General features: G+C 53.2%; 1 protein-coding gene across 1 annotated transcript; it reads left to right on the forward strand.

Moving 5' to 3' along the window:
- The first annotated feature begins 1,136 nt into the window (after positions 1-1,136).
- On the forward strand, positions 1,137-16,344 carry G6PC1 (glucose-6-phosphatase catalytic subunit 1). Its single transcript, XM_038754886.1, has 5 exons — positions 1,137-1,422; positions 4,724-4,833; positions 5,013-5,118; positions 5,213-5,328; positions 15,260-16,344. The coding sequence occupies exons 1-5, from the start codon at positions 1,205-1,207 to the stop codon at positions 15,754-15,756; spliced, it is 1,047 nt and encodes a 348-aa protein (XP_038610814.1). The 5' UTR covers positions 1,137-1,204; the 3' UTR covers positions 15,757-16,344.
- Positions 16,345-16,898: the final 554 nt, after the last annotated feature.

A 16,898-nucleotide genomic window follows, 5' to 3' on the forward strand; every position in this document is an offset into this window, starting at 1 on the left:
TCTCCCCCAACCCCGATGGGACTCGAACCCACAATCCCTGGCTTAGGAGGCCAGTTCCTTATCCATTAGGCTTAACAGATACCAACATTTTTATTCTTATTATTCTTACCCTAAGGCCAACCCTAGCCCTAGGGCCAACCCTAGCCCGAACCCTAACTGGGACCCTAAGGCTAACCCTAGCCCTTAACTCCGAACTTTAACCTCGACCCTAACTCTAAACCTTAACCCTTCACCTTACTTCCCCCAACCACCAACCTAACGGTAACCCCAGCACTTAGGCCAACCTCAACCGGGTGCCCCTTCCTTCTCCCCGGTTCTCCTTCTCCCCCGGCCCCGATGGGACTCGAACCCACAATCCCTGGCTTAGGAGGCCAGTTCCTTATCCATTAGGCTTAACAGATACCAACATTTTTATTCTTCTTATTCTTACCCTAAGGCCAACGCTAGCCCTAGGGCCAACCCTAGCCCGAACCCTAACTGGGACCCTAAGGCTAACCCTAGCCCTAGCCCATAACTCCGACCTTTAACCCCAACCCTAACTCTACACCTTAACCCTTCACCTTACTTCCCCCTAACCACCAACCTAACAGTAACCCCAGCACTTAGGCCAATCCCAACCGGGTGCCCCTTCCTTCTCCCTGGTCCCTCTTCTCCCCCAACCCCGATGGGACTCGAACCCACAATCCCTGGCTTAGGAGGCCAGTTCCTTATCCATTAGGCTTAACAGATACCAACATTTTTATTCTTATTATTCTTACCCTAAGGCCAACCCTAGCCCGAACCCTAACTGGGACCCTAAGGCTAACCCTACCCCTAGCCCTTAACTCTGACCTTTAATCCCGACCCTAACTCTAAACCTTCACCCTTCACCTTACTTCCCCCTAACCACCAACCTAACGGTAACCCCAGCGTTTAGGCCAACCGCAGCCGGGTGTCCCTTCCTTCTCCCTGAGCCCCCCGGCCTGTGTCCGTGGGTCCAGTTAATCATTGTCCCGGAGGTCCAGGGGCCTGTCCGGGGCCCGGGCCGATCAGCCGTTGGGCGTGTGTGGCCCCAGCCCCCCCGCACTGGCCCTGCGTACCTTTGACCGGGGCCTGCGAGCCACGGCCGCCGTGGGTCCAAAGCTCAGGGCGGCGGTGGCCGCGACCGGCCGGACTCGGGCCGTATAAAGGGGGCTCGGGCTGGCGAGCGGCGGGGCTGGGGGCCATGGACCGGCTGCACGACCTGGGCGTCCACGCCGCCTGCTACTTGCAGGACACCTTCCCGGGGGCCGAGGGCTGGTTCCTGCTGGTGTCGGCCCTGGCTGACCTGCGCAATGTCTTCTTCGTGCTCTTCCCCGCCTGGTTCTACCTGCGCCGGCCCGTGGCCGTGCGCCTCGTCTGGGTGGCCGTGGTCGGGGACTGGATTAACCTGGTCTTCAAGTGGTGAGCCGGCCGGGGGGTCGTGGGGTTCGGGGGGCCCTGGGGGCCAGGGGAGTCATTCAGTCATTCATTTATGAACGAGAAACGTTGCAGAAGCAGCGTGACTCCGGGCTTTGAAGTCAGAGGTCATGGGTTCGAATCCCGGCTCCACCAATTGTCAGCTGGGTGACTTCGGGCGAGCCGCTTCACTTCTCTGGACCTCAGTTCCCTCATCTGTAAAATCAGGGATGAAGACTGTGAGCCCCCTGGGGGACAACCAACCTCCCCAGCGCTTAGAACAGTGCTTGGCACATAGTAAGCACTTAACAAATACCCAAATTATTATTATTATTACAGGCGTGGATTCATTCATTCATTCATTCAGTGGTATTTATTGAGGGCTTACTGTGTGCAGAGTGCTGTATTGAGCACTTGGAAAGTAGAGAAGTAGCGTGGCTCAATGGAAAGAGCCCGGGCTTGGGAGTCAGAGGTCATGGGTTCTAATTCCGGCTCCACCACGTGTCTTCTGTGTGACATTGGGCAAGTCACTTCACTTCTCTGAGCCTCAGTTACCTCATCTGTAAAACGGGGGTTCATTGATTCATTGATTCATTCAATCGTATTTATTGAGCGCTTACTGTGTGCAGAACACTGTACCAAGCGCTTGGGAAGTACAATTTGGCAACATATAGAGACGGTCCCTACTCAACAGTGGGCTAGACTGTGAGCCCCACATGGGACAACCTGATCACCTTGTATCCCCCCAGCGCTTAGAACAGTGTTTTGCACATAGTAAGCACTTAACAAATGCCATCGTTGTCATCATCATCATCATTCATTCGTATTTATGGAGTGCTTACTGTGTGCAGAGCGCTGTACTGAGTGCTTGGAAAGTAAAGTATCGTGGCTCAGTGGAAAGAGCCCGGGCTTGCGAGTCAGAGGTCATGGGTTCTAATCCCGGCTCCGCCATGTGTCTGCTGTGTGACATTGGGCAAGTCACTTAACTTCTTTGAGCCTCAGTACCTCATCTGTAAAACAGGGATTAAGACTGTGAGCCCCACGTGGGACAACCTGATCATCTTGTATCCCCCCAGCGCTTAGAACAGTGCTTCGCACATAGTAAACGCTTAACAAATGCCATCATCATCATCATCGCTCATTCATTCATATTTATGGAGAGCTTACTGTGTGCAGAGCACTGGACTAAGCACTTGGGAAGTACAAGTCAGCAACAGATAGAGATGGTCCCTACCCAACAACGGGCTCACAGTCTAGAAGGGGGAGACAGACAACAACACGAAACAAGTAGTAGTCAATACTGTCAGAATAAATATAATTATAGCTACATACACATCGTGAATAAAATAGAGTAATAAACATGTACAAATATACACAAGTGCTGTGGGGAGGGGAAGGGGGTAGGGAAGAGGGAGGGAGGGGGGCGATGAGGAGAGGTGGGGGAGGAGGAGAGGAAAAAATGACGGGATCAGTCTGGGAAGGCCTCCTGGAGGAGGTGAGCTCTCAGTAGGGGTTTGAAGGGGGGAAGAGAGCTAGTTCGGTGGATGTGTGGAGGGAGGGCTTTCCAGGCCAGGAGAAGGACATGGGCCGGGGGTCGACGGTGGGACAAGTGAGAACGAGGCACAGTGAGGAGGTTAGAGGTGGCAGAGGAGTGGAGGGTGCGGGCTGGGCTGGAGAAGGAGAGAAGGGAGGTGAGGTAGGAAGGGGAAAGGTGATGGATGGAGAGCCTTAAAGCCGAGAGTGAGGAGTTTTTGGTGTTTCGAAGGTTGATAGGCACGGGGGGGGCTATTCCCCCTATTCCCCATAGTCTTGGGGGTCATGGGGGCTGGGAGGTCATAGGGGTCGAGGGGTCATGGGGGCCGGGAGCAAGCTGGAGGTGAACAGGCCAGGGGTGGGTGGGGGGGAGGGGGCAAATTGGGGGTGAACAGGCGGAAGCAAGGGTGGAGAGCACGTGGGAGGCGAAAGGGCCAAAGGCAAGGGCCAGGGTACAAAAAGACTCGGGCCGGGGGCAGAGGCAGGATTAAGGGCAAAGGAGCAAGAGGGCCGGGAGTGGTGAGTGGGTCAGGGGGAGATGTGTTGGGGGGCGGAGGGGCTGGGGGCAGGGGCTGGGAGGTGAGGAGCACGGGGGTCGAGGGGGCGGTCGTTGTGGGCAGGGGCGGTCACTGGTTATTGTTGCATTGTACTTTCCCAAGCGCTTAGTACAGTGCTCTGCACACAGTAAGCACTCAATAAATACAAGTGAAAGGAAAATGGGGAGGAAGCTGGCCGGGAGCAGAGGCCAGGCGTGGTGAGCCGGCCAGGGCCAGGGATCAGGGGGCGAGAGTCCGGGGGTAGCCAGGGGTTCGGGGGCAAGCGGGCCAAGGACAGAGGCTGGAGGCTGAGGGACCCAGTAGGGAGGAGGCTGGATACAGGGGTCGGAGGCTGAACTGGCCAGGAGCGATAGTCAGGGGAGGGTGGGATGGGAAAGGCGAGGGGGGTGGAAGCAGGGGCCCCTGGAAGCAGGGGCAGCAGGGGCCGGAGGGTGAGGGGGTCAGGGACGAGAAGCGGGCCGGAAGCAGATGGGCAGTGCCAACGGAGAGCTGAAGAGAGGAGAGGAGGGGTGGGCAGGACAGGGCAGTAGGTGGGGGCAGAGGGACGGGCGTCCGGAGAGGGGCGAGGGTTAGGAGAAGGACGGATGGGGGTCAAGGGGGTAGGGGGCGGGGTGCCGGGGGCCAGAGTCCAGGGGCAGAGGGAGAGGGGGGAGATAAGGGGTAGAGGCTAGAGTCAGGGCCAGGGGGACAGGAATGCAGCGGGGGGTGTGCAGAGGCTGGGAAGACCCATGGAGTTCAAGATCTTAATTTTGGGACTCAGGAATCAAGGAGGTTTGGGGATTGTGGGGTATCCTGGGAAGCAGCATGGCGTAGTGGATAGAGCCCGGGCTTGGGAGTCAGAAGGTCATGGGCTCAAATCCTGGCTCCGCCACTTGTCTGCTGTGTGACCTCGGGCGAGTCACTTCACTTCCCCGTGCCTCAGTGGCCTCATCTGTAAAATGGGGGTGGAGAGTGTGAGTCCCATGTGGGACCGGGACTGTGTCCAGCCCGATTTGTTGTATCCACCCCAGCGCTTAGGACAGTGCCTGGCACATAGTGAGCGCTTAAAAATAGCTATAATTATAATTCTTATTATGGGAGAAGTGTTAGGACCCAGGCCAAGGAAGGCGTGGGTCTTTGCAGGGTCCCGGCCTCCATGGAGCTGGCCTCTTTGCCAACGAGCTACTCCCCCCACCCTTCACCCCCTACCTCGTGTCCCCCCACCCTCAACCTCGCAGGATTCTCTTTGGGGAACGGCCTTATTGGTGGGTGCAAGACAGCGGCTACTACAGCAACACGACTGTCCCGCAGATCCGGCAGTTCCCGGTCACCTGCGAAACTGGCCCAGGTGAGCGCCCCTGGCCAGGGATGGTGGGGATGATGGACCCGCTTCCCGGGGGGCCGGCGGAGTGTGGGGGGCAGGGTTGGGGCCCGGGAACAGCCTCTGCTAGGAAGCGGGAGGCAGGCTCGGGGTCTGCCTGGAGGAAGGGGCCTGGGCCCAAAGCCACTTGCGGTGTCCACTCCCAGGTAGCCCCTCGGGCCACGCCATGGGTGCAGCCGGCGTGTACTACGTGATGGTGACGGAGCTGCTGACCCTCGCCCGGGGCAAAAAGAAGCCAAAGTTGGGCTACCGGTGAGCAGCCCCTCTCTCCCCACTCCCCCGTCCCCTCTGGTCCTGCCCACCGGGTTGCCCCGAAGCTCACCCTGAGGACGTGGGGCCTCTCCAGCTGCTTGCAGGTGCTGCTCTGGGCTGCCTTCTGGGGCCTCCAGGTGAATGTCTGCCTGTCCCGCATCTATCTGGCTGCACACTTCCCGCACCAGGTCGTGGCCGGCGTCTTCGCAGGTCAGTACGACTGCTGGGCTGAGCTGGACTGGGCTGGTGGCTGGGCTGGGCTGGGCTGGCGGGCTCTGCTCCGGAGGGGGAAAGAGGGGGTTCTCAATCAATCAATCAATCGTATTTATTGAGCGCTTACTGTGTGCAGAGCACTGTACTAAGCGCTTGGGGAGTCCAAGTTGGGGGATGGGACATTCGGTCCATCAGAGGGTCAGACCCGCCACCCGCGCAGCGCCCAACTCCACCTCTGAAAGCCACACTTGGCTGCCCTCCTGTGAACAGGCAGCCACGTTCCTGGTTAGGGACGGACCCTTCAACATCCCCGTCTCTCGTCTCTCCATCCCTGACTCCCTCCTCAGTCACCAGCATGGATCCCCCAACACCCCTATGCTCTCCCCCCGTGTCCAGCATGCCCCCCCCCATATCCCTAACTCTACCCTAGTGCTCCACCACAGACCCTCCAATATCAATCAATAAATCAATCGTATTTATTGAGCGCTTACTGTGTGCAGAGCACTGGACTAAGCGCTTGGGAAGTACAAGTTGGAAACATATAGAGACAGTCCCTACCCAACACTGGGCTCACAGTCTAGAAGGGGGAGACGGAGAACAAACCCAAACATACTAACAAAATAAAATAAATAGAATAGATATGTACAAGTAAAATAAATAAATACATAGAGTAATAAATATGTACAAACATATATACATATATACAGGTGCTGTGGGGAAGGGAAGGAGGTAAGATGGGGGGGATGGAGAGGGGGATGAGGGGGAGAGGAAGGAAGGGTCTCAGTCTGGGAAGGCCTCCTGGAGGAGGTGAGCTCCCAGTAGGGCCTTGAAGGGAGGAAGAGAGCTAGCTTGGTGGATGGGCAGAGGGAGGGCATTCCAGGCCCGGGGGATGACGTGGGCAAGGGGTCGATGGCGGGACAGGCGAGAACGAGGCCTAACGGTGAGGAGATTAGTGGCAGAGGAGTGGAGGGTGCGGGCTGGGCTGGAGAAGGAGAGAAGGGAGGTGAGGTAGGAGGGGGCGAGGGGATAGACAGCCTTGAAGTCCAGGGTGAGGAGTTTCTGCCTGATGAGCAGATTGATTGGCAGTCACTGGAGATTTTTGAGGAGGGGAGTAACATGCCCAGAGCGTTTCTGGACAAAGACAATCCGGGCAGCAGCATGAAGTATGGATTGAAGTGGGGAGAGACACGAGGATGGGAGATCAGAGAAAAGGCTGATGCAGTAGTCCAGATGGGATAGGATGAGAGCTTGAATGAGCAAGGTAGCGGTTTGGATGGAGAGGAAAGGGCAGATCTTGGCAAAGTTGTGGAGCTGAGACCAGCAGGTTTTGGTGACGACTTGGATGTGAGGGGTGAATGAGAGAGTGGAGTCGAGGATGACACCAAGGTTGTGGGCTTGTGAGACGGGAAGGATGGTAGTGCCGTCAACAGAGATGGGAAAGTCAGGGAGAGGGCCGGGTTTGGGAGGGAAGACAAGGAGTTCAGTCTTGGACATGTTGAGTTTTAGGTGGCGGGTAGACATCCTGATGGAGACGTCCTGAAGGCAGGAGGAGATGCGAGCCTGGAGAGAGGGGGAGAGAGCAGGGGCAGAGATGTAGATCTGGGTGTCATCAGCGTAGAGGTGATAGTTGAAGCCGTGGGAGTGAATGAGGTCACCAAGGGAGTGCATGTAGATCGAGAACAGAAGGGGACCAAGAACTGAACCTTGGGGAACCCCCACAGAAGGGGATGGGAGGGGGAGGAGGACCCTGCAAAAGAGACTGAGAATGAACGACCAGAGAGATAAGAGGAGAACCAGGAGAGGACGGAGTCTGTGAAGCCAAGGTCGGATAGCGTGTTGAGGAGAAGGGGGTGGTCCACAGTGTCCAAGGCAGCTGAGAGGTTGAGGAGGATTAGGATAGAGTATGAGCCGTTGGATTTGGCAAGCAGGAGGTCATTGGTGACCTTTGAGAGGGCAGTTTCCGTGGAATGTAGGGGACGGAAGCCAGCCTGGAGGGGGTCGAGGAGAGAGTTGGTGTTGAGGAATTCGAGGCAGCGCATGTAGACAACTCGTTCAAGGAGTTTGGAAAGGAATGGTAGGAGGGGTATGGGGTGATAACTAGAAGGTGAGGTGGGGTCAAGAGAGGGTTTTTTTAGGATGGGAGAGACATGGGCATGTTTGAAGGCAGAGGGGAAGGAACAAGTGGAGAGTGAGCTGTTGAAGATGGAAGTTAAGGAGGGGAGAAGGGATGGAGCGAGAGATTTCATGAGATAAGAGGGAATGGAGTCAGAAGCACACGTGCCCAATATCCCTGACTCTTCCCCAGGGACCCAGGACAGACCATCCCACACCCCTAACTCTCCTCTCACCATCCCTGACTCTCCCCCAGGGACCCAACACCGACCAACATCCTTAACTCTCCCCTCCCCATCCTTGATTCTTCCTCTGGTGATACAGCACGGCCCCTCCAACACCTCTAAATCTCCCCTTACTTGCCCCTGACCCTCCCTCCAGTGACACAGCAGAACCCTCCCAACATTTCTGATTCTTCCCCAGTGACACAGGACGTGATAATAATAATAACAATAATTATGGTACTTGTTAAGTGACACAGCAGAACCCTCTAACACTCCTGACTCTCCCCCAGTGACACAGGGTATGATAATAATAATAAAAATTATGATACATACTATGTACTATGCTTCTCTATATATTATAGAGAAGCAGCGTGGCTTAGTGGAAAGGGCACGGGCTTTGGAGTCAGAGGTCATGGGTTCAAATCCCGGCTCTGCCAATTGTCTGCGGTGTAACTTTGGGCAAGTCACTTAACTTCTCCGGGCCTCAGTTACTTCATCTGTAAAATGGGGATTAAGACTGTGAGCCCCCTGTGGGACAACCTGATCACCTTGTAGCTTCCCCAGCGCTTAGAACAGTGCTTTGCACATAGTAAGCACTTAATAAATACCATTATTATTATTATGTGCCAAAGCAGTGTTCTAAATGCTGGGGTAGATAGACATTATTCAGGATGGACACGGTCCCTGTGCCACATGGGGCTCCCTGTCTTATCCCCATTTTACAGATGAGGTAACTGAGGCACAGACAAGTGATTTGCCCAAGGTCACACAGCAGACATGTGGTGGAGCCAGGATTAGAACCCAGGTCCTCTGACTCCCAGGCCTGTGGTCTAGCCACTAAGCCAAGCTGCTTCCCATTCCAATACCCCTGACTCCCCCAGTGAAGCAGCACAGACCAACCAACACTTCTAACTCTCCCTTCTCCATCTCTAATAATATTAATAATAATTATGACATTTGTTAAGCACTTACTACATGCTAAGCACTGAAACACCCTACGTGCCAACACCCTAACTCTCCCCTCTTCATCCCTGGCTTACCTCCAGTGACCCAGCGCAGTCCATCCAACACTCCTCCCTGACTCTCCTCTCCCCATCCCTGACTCTCCCTCCAGTGACCCAGCATGGACCATCCAACATATCAAACGCTCCATCCCTGACTCTCCCCAGTGACCCAGCACGGATCATCCAACACATCTACTCTCTCCTCTCAGTTCTTGACTCTTCCTCCAGTGACCCAGCATGGACCATCCAACATATCAAACTCTCCTCTCTCCATCCCTGACTCTCCCCGGTGACCCAGCACGGATCATCCAACACATCTACTCTCTCCTCTCAGTTCTTGACTCTTCCTCCGGTGACCCAGCATGGACCATCCAACATATCAAACTCTCCTCTCTCCATCCCTGACTCTCCCCGGTGACCCAGCACGGATCATCCAACACATCTAACTCTCTCCTCTCAGTTCTTGACTCTTCCTCCGGTGACCCAGCATGGACCATCCAACATATCAAACTCTCCTCTCTCCATCCCTGACTCTCCCCGGTGACCCAGCACGGATCATCCAACACATCTAACTCTCTCCTCTCAGTTCTTGACTCTTCCTCCAGTGACCCAGCACAAACTGCTCATCCATGACAAACCGCATTCACACAGACAGGCACAAGGGATGTAGCCTCATTTTTGGCCTCTGAGCCCTGGTGACATATTGCTGCCGATGCATGACGAGACACTTTCATTCATTCATTCATTCAATTGTATTTATTGAGTGCTTACTGTGTGCAGAGCACAGTACTAAGCACTTGGGAAGTACAAGCTGGCAACATATAGAGACGGTCCCTACCCAACAACGGGCTCACAGTCTAGAAGGGGGAGACAGACAAAAAACAAAACATGCAGACAGGTGTCAAAATCGTCAGAACAAATAGAATTAAAGCTATATGCACATCATTAGCAAAATAAATAGGATAGTAAATATGTACAAGTAAAATAAATAGAGTAATAAATCTGTACAGCTATATACAAGTGCTGTGGGGAGGGGAAGGAGGTAGGGCGGGGGGGATGGGGAGGAGGAGAGGAAAAAGGGGGCTCAGTCTGGGAAGGCCTCCTGGAGGAAGTGAGGTCTCAGTAGGGCTTTGAAGGGAGGAAGAGAGCTAGCTTGGCGGATGTGTGGAGGGAGAGCATTCCAGGCCAGGGGAAGGACGTGGGCTGGGGGTCGACGGCGGGACAGGTGAGAATGAGGCACAGTGAGGAGGTTAGCGGCAGAGGAACACCGTAAGAGGCCATGTATAGAAGCCAAGGCAGGAGGCCCTTGGTCAGCTGGTCAGCAGTGGTTAATGTGTGTGTTTCAAAACTGATGTTTGCCTGGTGTGATTTTTCTTCACTGCACGGAGTTTGGTCAATAGCCATCCATCATTCAACCAGTCAATTAATATCATTTACTCAACACCTACTCTGTGCAGAGCACTGTATTAAGAGACTACAACCCAAACATAAGAAATCATCTTTATGACATTTGCAAAGGCAGTGGAGCCTAGAGGCAAGGGAATGGAGTTGGGAGTCGGGAAGAATGAATGAATGAATGAATCAGTGGTATTTGTTGAGCGCTGACTGAGTGCAGAGTACTGCACTAAGCACTTGGGAAAGTACGATACAACAGAGTTGGTAGACCTGTTCCCTGCCCACAAAGGAACTTATAGTCTACAGGGGAGGCAGATCATCAAAATAAATTAGGGATAGAGGAAATAACAATAATAATAGTAATAATTGTGGTATTTGTTAAGTGCTTACTGTGTGCCAGGCACTGTACTGAGTGGTGGGGTGGATAAAAGCAAATCAGGTTGGACACAGTCCCTGTCTGGTGTAGGGCTCACTCTCAATCCCCATTTTACAGATGAGGAAACTGAGGCACAGAGAAGTGAAGTGACCCACCCAAGGTCACACAGCAGACAAGTGGCAGAGCCGGGATTAGAACCCAGGACCTTCTGACTCCTAGGCCTTTGCTTTATCCACTATACTGTGTTGCTTCTCAATAACAGAGTATAGGGATATTTACATAAGCAATGTGGAGCTGGGGGGAGTATTCATTCATTAATTCATTCAGTCGTATTTACTGAGTACTTACTGTGTACAAAACACTGTACTAAGCGCTTGGGAGAGTACAGTGTAACAACAGACACATTCTTGCCCACAGCTAGCTCACAGTCTAGAGGGGGAGACAGACATTAATAATAATGTTGGCATTTGTTAAGCGCTTACTATGTGTGAAGCACTGTTCTAAGCTCTGGATATAAATAAATAGATAAATAAATGAATAAATTACAGATATATACATATGTGCTGTGGGGATGGGAGGGAGGATGAATGAAGGAGCAAGGAAGAGCGGCACAGAAGGAAGTGGGAGAAGAGAAGAGGCGGGCTTAGAGGAACTGGGAGAAGAGAAGAGGCGGGCTTAGACGAAGAAGGCTTCTTGGAGAAGATGTGCCTTCAATAGGGCTTTCAAGTGGGGCAGAGCAATTATCTGTCTGATATGCAGAGGGAGGACATTCCAGGCCAGAGGTAGGATGTGGGCGAGAGGTCAGCGGCGAGATAGGCGAGCGAGTATCAAAGTGCTGAAGGGCTACACAATTAAGTGCACAGTCGGCCCAGAGGGATGGGCGGATAGAAGAAATAAGGGTTTAATCAGGGAAGGCCTCTTACAGCAGATATGATTCTAGGAGGATTTTAAAGGAGGGAGAGGGATAGACTGGGTTGTAGTTGGAGATCAGCAAGGCAATCTTTCTCCCTTTCTGCAGCCTCAAATTCCCTCCTGCCTTCAAGACTTCTCTACTTGAATGTCCTGCTGTGACCTCAAATTTAACATGTCCGAAAGAGAAGTTCTTATCTTCCCAACCAAACCCTGTCCTCTCCCTAATTTTCCCATCACTAGACAGCACCACCATCCTTCCTGTCTCACACGCCCGTAACCTTAGCGTTATCCTTGATTCATCTCTCTCATTCAACCCATATATTCAGTCCATCACTAAATCCTGTCTGTTCAACTTCCACAACGTTGCTAATATCCATCCTTTCCTCTCCAACCGAACTGCTACCACATTATTCCAAGTACTTACCCTATTCAGCCTTGATTACTGTATCAGCCTTCCTGCTGACCTCCCAGCCTCCTGTTTCTCCCCACTCCAGTCCATATTTCACTCTGCTGCTCGGATAGTTTTTTATACAGAAAGGTTCAGTGCATGTTTCCCCACTCTTCGAACCTCAGGTGGTTATCCACCCACGTCCACATCAAACAGAAGGGAAGGTTTCTGCCAACTCTGTCGTATTGTTATATCATATTCTCCTAGGTGCTTAGGTCAGTGCTCTGCACAAGGTAAGCGCTCAGTAAGTATGTTTGATTGATTGGGGGAGAGCTGATTGAGTGCCTTAAAGCCAATGGTGAGGAGATTCTGTTTGATGCGGAGGTGGATGGATGGGCAATCGTTGGAGGTTTCTGAGGAGAGGGCAGAAAAGGACTGAATGGTTTTTCAGAAAAATGATCTGGGCAGCAGAAGGAAGTGTGGACTGGAAAGGAGAATGATGGGAAGTAGGGAAGTCAGCGAGAAGGCAGATGCCACTGTCAAAGAGAATTAGGGTAAGTGCTTGGATCAGCGTGGTAGCAGCTTGAATGGAGAGGAAAGGGTGGATTCTAGAGATGTTGGGAAGGTAGAACCGACAGGACTTTGTGGCAAATTGAATGAGAGTTGAATGAGAGAGGTGAGTTGAAGGTAATGCCAAGGTTACAGCCTTGTGAGACAGGGATGAATGATGGTGGTGCTATCTACGGTGATAGGAAAGTCAGGGGGAGGACAGGGTTTTAATGGGAAGGTGGAGTTCTGCTTTGGACATGTTAAGTTTGAGGTGTCCTGAAGGTGGGATGAAATGCTAGATTGCAGAGGAGAGAGGTCATGGTTGGAAATGTAGATTTAGGAATTACCTGCGTAGAGATGGGTGGGTTCCCCAAGGGAGTAGGGGTAAATAGAGACTAGAAGGGGACCCAGAACTGAGCCTTGAGGGATTCTCAGAGTCAGACGGTGGGAGATAGAGGAGGAGCCTGTGAAAGAGACTGAGAAGGAAACCAGAGAGCTAGGAGGGAGCCATGGTCCTGCCACTAGCCTGCTGTGCCTCCCCAGGCCAGCCATTGAACCTCTCTGGGCCTTGGTCTCCTCATTTGTGAAAAAGGAAGAATGATCCCTGCCTCACCCTGTCTTGCGGAATTGGATTAAGTGGGACCATTGATGGGAAAGTGATTTGGGAGGCTGAGACCGCTGGGCATAGTCCAGGGGCTCACTGGGCTTCCAGGGCCTCTTCCTCCCAGAAGGTCTTCAGACCGGACAGGCATCCCCACCCCCATTTCTTCCTTCTCTCTCCACTCCCCTCCCAACCTGCTAGAATGACTTCCTTCTGTTGTTCTTTCCCAAACTCTTAGTACAGTACATTTGACCCAGTGGGTTCTCAATCAATCAATCTATAAAGCAGTTACCGTGTGCAGAGCACTGTACTAAGTGCTTGAGAGAGTACAATATAACAGAGTGGGTAGGCAAATTCCCTGCCCACAAAGAGGCAGTATGGCCTAATGGTCTCCTGTCTCTGCCTCATGTCTACTGTGTGACTTTAAACAAGTCAATTAACTTCTCTGGACCTCCGTTCCCTCATCTGTAAAAAGGGGCTTATGAGTGTGAGCCCCATGTGGGCCAGGGGCTGTGCCCAACTTGAGTCACCTGTATCTACCTCAGGGCTTAGAACAGTGCTTGGCACATAGTAAGCATTTAACAAGTACCATAACTATTATTATTATTCTCCGTGCCTCAGTTTCCTCAACCGTAAAATGGGGATGGGGATATTCATTTATTCATTCATTCATTCAATCATATTTATTGAGCGCTTACTGTGTTCAGAGCACTATACTAAGCGCTTGGAAAGTATAATTCAGCAACAAGACAATCCCTGTCCACAGCGGGCTCACAGTCTAGAAGGGGGGAGACAGACATCAAAACAAGTAAACATGCATTAATAGAAATAGCATTATATATATGTATATATATATATATATACACACACATATATATATACATATATAATGCTATTTCTATTAATGCATGTTTACTTGTTTTGATGTATATATATATATATATATATATACACACACACATATATATACAAGTGCTATGGGGTGGGGAGGGGGGGTAGAGCAAAGGGAGTGAGTTGGAGTAATGGGGAGGGGAGGGGAAGTTGAGGAAAAGGGGTACTTAATCTGGGAAGGCCTCCTGGAGGAGGTGAGTCTTCACTAGGGTTTTGAAGGGGGGAAGTGTGATTGTTGGCGGATTTGAGGTGGGAGGGCATTCCAGGCCAGAGGTAGGATGTGGGCCAGGCGTCGACGGCGGAACAGGAGAGATCGAGGCACTGTGAGAAGGTTAGCGGCAGAGGAGCGGAGTGCGCCGGCTGGAATGTAGTAGAAAAAGGAGGTGAGGTAGGAGGGGGCGAGGTGATGGAGAGCTTTGAAGCCAATAGTGAGGAGTTTTTGGTTGATCCAGAGGTTGATAGGCAACCACTGGAGATTTTTGAGGAGGGGGCAGTGACATGACCAGAGTTGTTTCTGTAGAAAAAATAATCCAAGCAGCAGATTGAAGTATAGACTGAAGTGGGGAGAGACAGGAGGTTGGGAGATCAGAAAGGATGCTGATGCAGTAATCCAGTCAGGATAGGATGAGTGATTGTACTAATGTGGTAGCGGTTTGGATGGAGAGGAAAGGGCAGATCTTGGCGATTTTGTGAAAGTGAGACCGGCAGGTTTTAGTGACGGATAACTGTTCTCCCTCCTACTTAGAACTGCGAGTCGCATGCGGGACACAGACTGTCCGACCTAATTAACTCGTACCTACCCCAGTACTTGGATCAATGCATAACACGTAGTAAGCACTTAACAAATACCACAAAAAAAGATGCTTCCAGTCTAGAAGGGGAATAAATGTCTAGTAAAATCTGGTTGGTGTCAAGGGGATGGATGCAATGACTTTCAGGAGGCCATGTCCCTGGTTTCCAACCCTGATTTCTGACCCTGGGGGAGCAATCCTCAGCTTTGACCCTGGTGGGAGGCAATGTTCCCTAGTTCATATTCTGGTGGTTCCCACCTGCCGATTTCTGACCCGAGTGAAAGGCCATGTCAATCACTTCTGACCCTGGGCTGAACTGGATTCCAATTTCTGCCCCTGACGAAAGGGTCAGGCCCCAGTTTCTGACTTTAGGGAGATCAGATCCAATGTTTCTGGTGCTAAGATGGTCTGGATCCCAATTTCTGACCCTGGGGAGGTCAGGTGTGGCCAGGGGTCAGGTCCCCCATGTTTGACCTTGACACAGTCAGATCCTCCTTATCGGACTCTGGCGGTTGGGTCCCTCATTTCTGATCCTGGTGTGTAGGATCTTCCATATCTGATGTAGGAGGAGTGGGGGTCAGATTTCCCCTTTTCTAACCTTGAGGAGGGGGACCAGATCGTCTGTTCTTGACCTTCGGGAGGGGGTGAGGTCTCCTGTTCCTGACCCCGGGGGTGGTGTCCTTAGGCATTGCCGTGGCCGAGGCTTCCCGCCGCACCCCGGGCATCTTCACGGCCAGCCTGCAGCACTACCTGGCTGTGACCCTGCTGCTGTTCGGCGTGGCCATCGGCCTGTACCTGGCGCTGCGGGTCCTGGGGGTGGACCTGCTCTGGACGCTGGAGAAGGCCCAGCGCTGGTGCCAGCGGCCCGAGTGGGTGCACATCGACACGACGCCTTTCGCCAGCCTCCTCAAGAACTTGGGCTCCCTGTTGGGGCTGGGGCTGGCCCTGCACTGGCCCCTGCCCCGCATGCCCGTCTGGCCCCTGCCCATCCGCCTGGCCTGTGTGGCCACCTCGCTGGCTCTCTTGCACCTCTTCGACCTCTTGCGACCCCCGGCCAAGCCTGAACTGCTCTTCTACGCGCTGTCCTTCTGTAAGAGCGCGGCCGTGCTGCTGACCGCCGCCGTCTGCGTCCCCTACGGGGTCCACCGCCTCCTGGACTGGCACAAGACGAAGGCACCATAGGGGCAAGGCTGGGCTGAGGGGGCCCTAGTCTGCACAGGTCTGCTGGGTTTGGGGGGTGTTGGAGGGTAATTAAACCCTCGGCCCAGCCAGGCCAGGGTGTGCAGCGATTTTGCCCAGTGCACCGAGGATATCCCAAGTTGATCAGGGAAGCAGACCAGTCCCTGTCCATCTGCCCACCCAACTGCCCTCCCACCCCATCACAGCCCAGCCTGGCCAGGCCTCTTTCCCTCTGTGGCCTGCCCTGATGTCTGGGGTCATGCCCCGCTGACCTTTGATTCATGGCTGGGCAGACCTAAGACCCTCCCCTCCCCACCCAACTCTCTTCAGAAGCAGCTTGGACAATTGAGCCAGGGTGACCAGGAATATCCTGTGTTGACCCCTAGGTTCTGCCAGACACTGTCGGCTGGGGCTGGGTTAGGGCTGGACCAGGCTAACCAAGTGTGTTTGTGCATGTGTGTGCATGTGTATGTATGTGCCTGGGTCTGAACACGTGTGTCCCCTTGGGGATGGGAATATTATTTGCAGGTATGACCTCTATGCGTAACTTGTGTAACTTGGTTAAAATGTTAAATTCTTTTCTGTACAATTTCTTCTGAGAATTTCATTCCCAGCCAAAAGGACGTCTGGCTCAAAAGGAGCCCGCGCCTGGTGGCTGGGGAATGCTCCTCCGCCCGGGAGATTCGATCACCCCCATGGCCAGTCCTGCCCGGGACTCTGTCCGACCACAGAATCAGAACGTGGACTGGAGGCGGTCGGTGGAGGAAGAGTAGGGGTGGTGGATGGTCTGTGCTGGGTCACTGAAGAGTGTCGGGAGATGGGGGGGTGGGTTGGTCCGTGCTGGATCCTGGAGGAGAGTTAGGGATGGAGTGGGGAGTGTTAAGAGTGTATGGTTGTCTGTCTATAATCAAGAGGGTGGGTGTCCAGCACGATTCCTCCAAGGGTGGTGATGCTGCTGTGGAAGGGTCCCGGACTGTGTGGGCTTGAGCTGAGGGTTGCGGGTGCTTGGGAGGCTCCTGGACCCAGGAGTCATGGTGAGGTAGCCTGCTGCAGCTAAAGCTCCCACTTTAGTAGTATCTTCCTGCTGCTCTTGTGGCTGCAGATTCCCAGCCCCTCCCTCTGCCCCCCCCTTTACCACCCCTCCT

This window comes from Tachyglossus aculeatus, chromosome 11, assembly GCF_015852505.1.
Source record: "Tachyglossus aculeatus isolate mTacAcu1 chromosome 11, mTacAcu1.pri, whole genome shotgun sequence".
Classification (NCBI taxonomy): domain Eukaryota; kingdom Metazoa; phylum Chordata; class Mammalia; order Monotremata; family Tachyglossidae; genus Tachyglossus; species Tachyglossus aculeatus.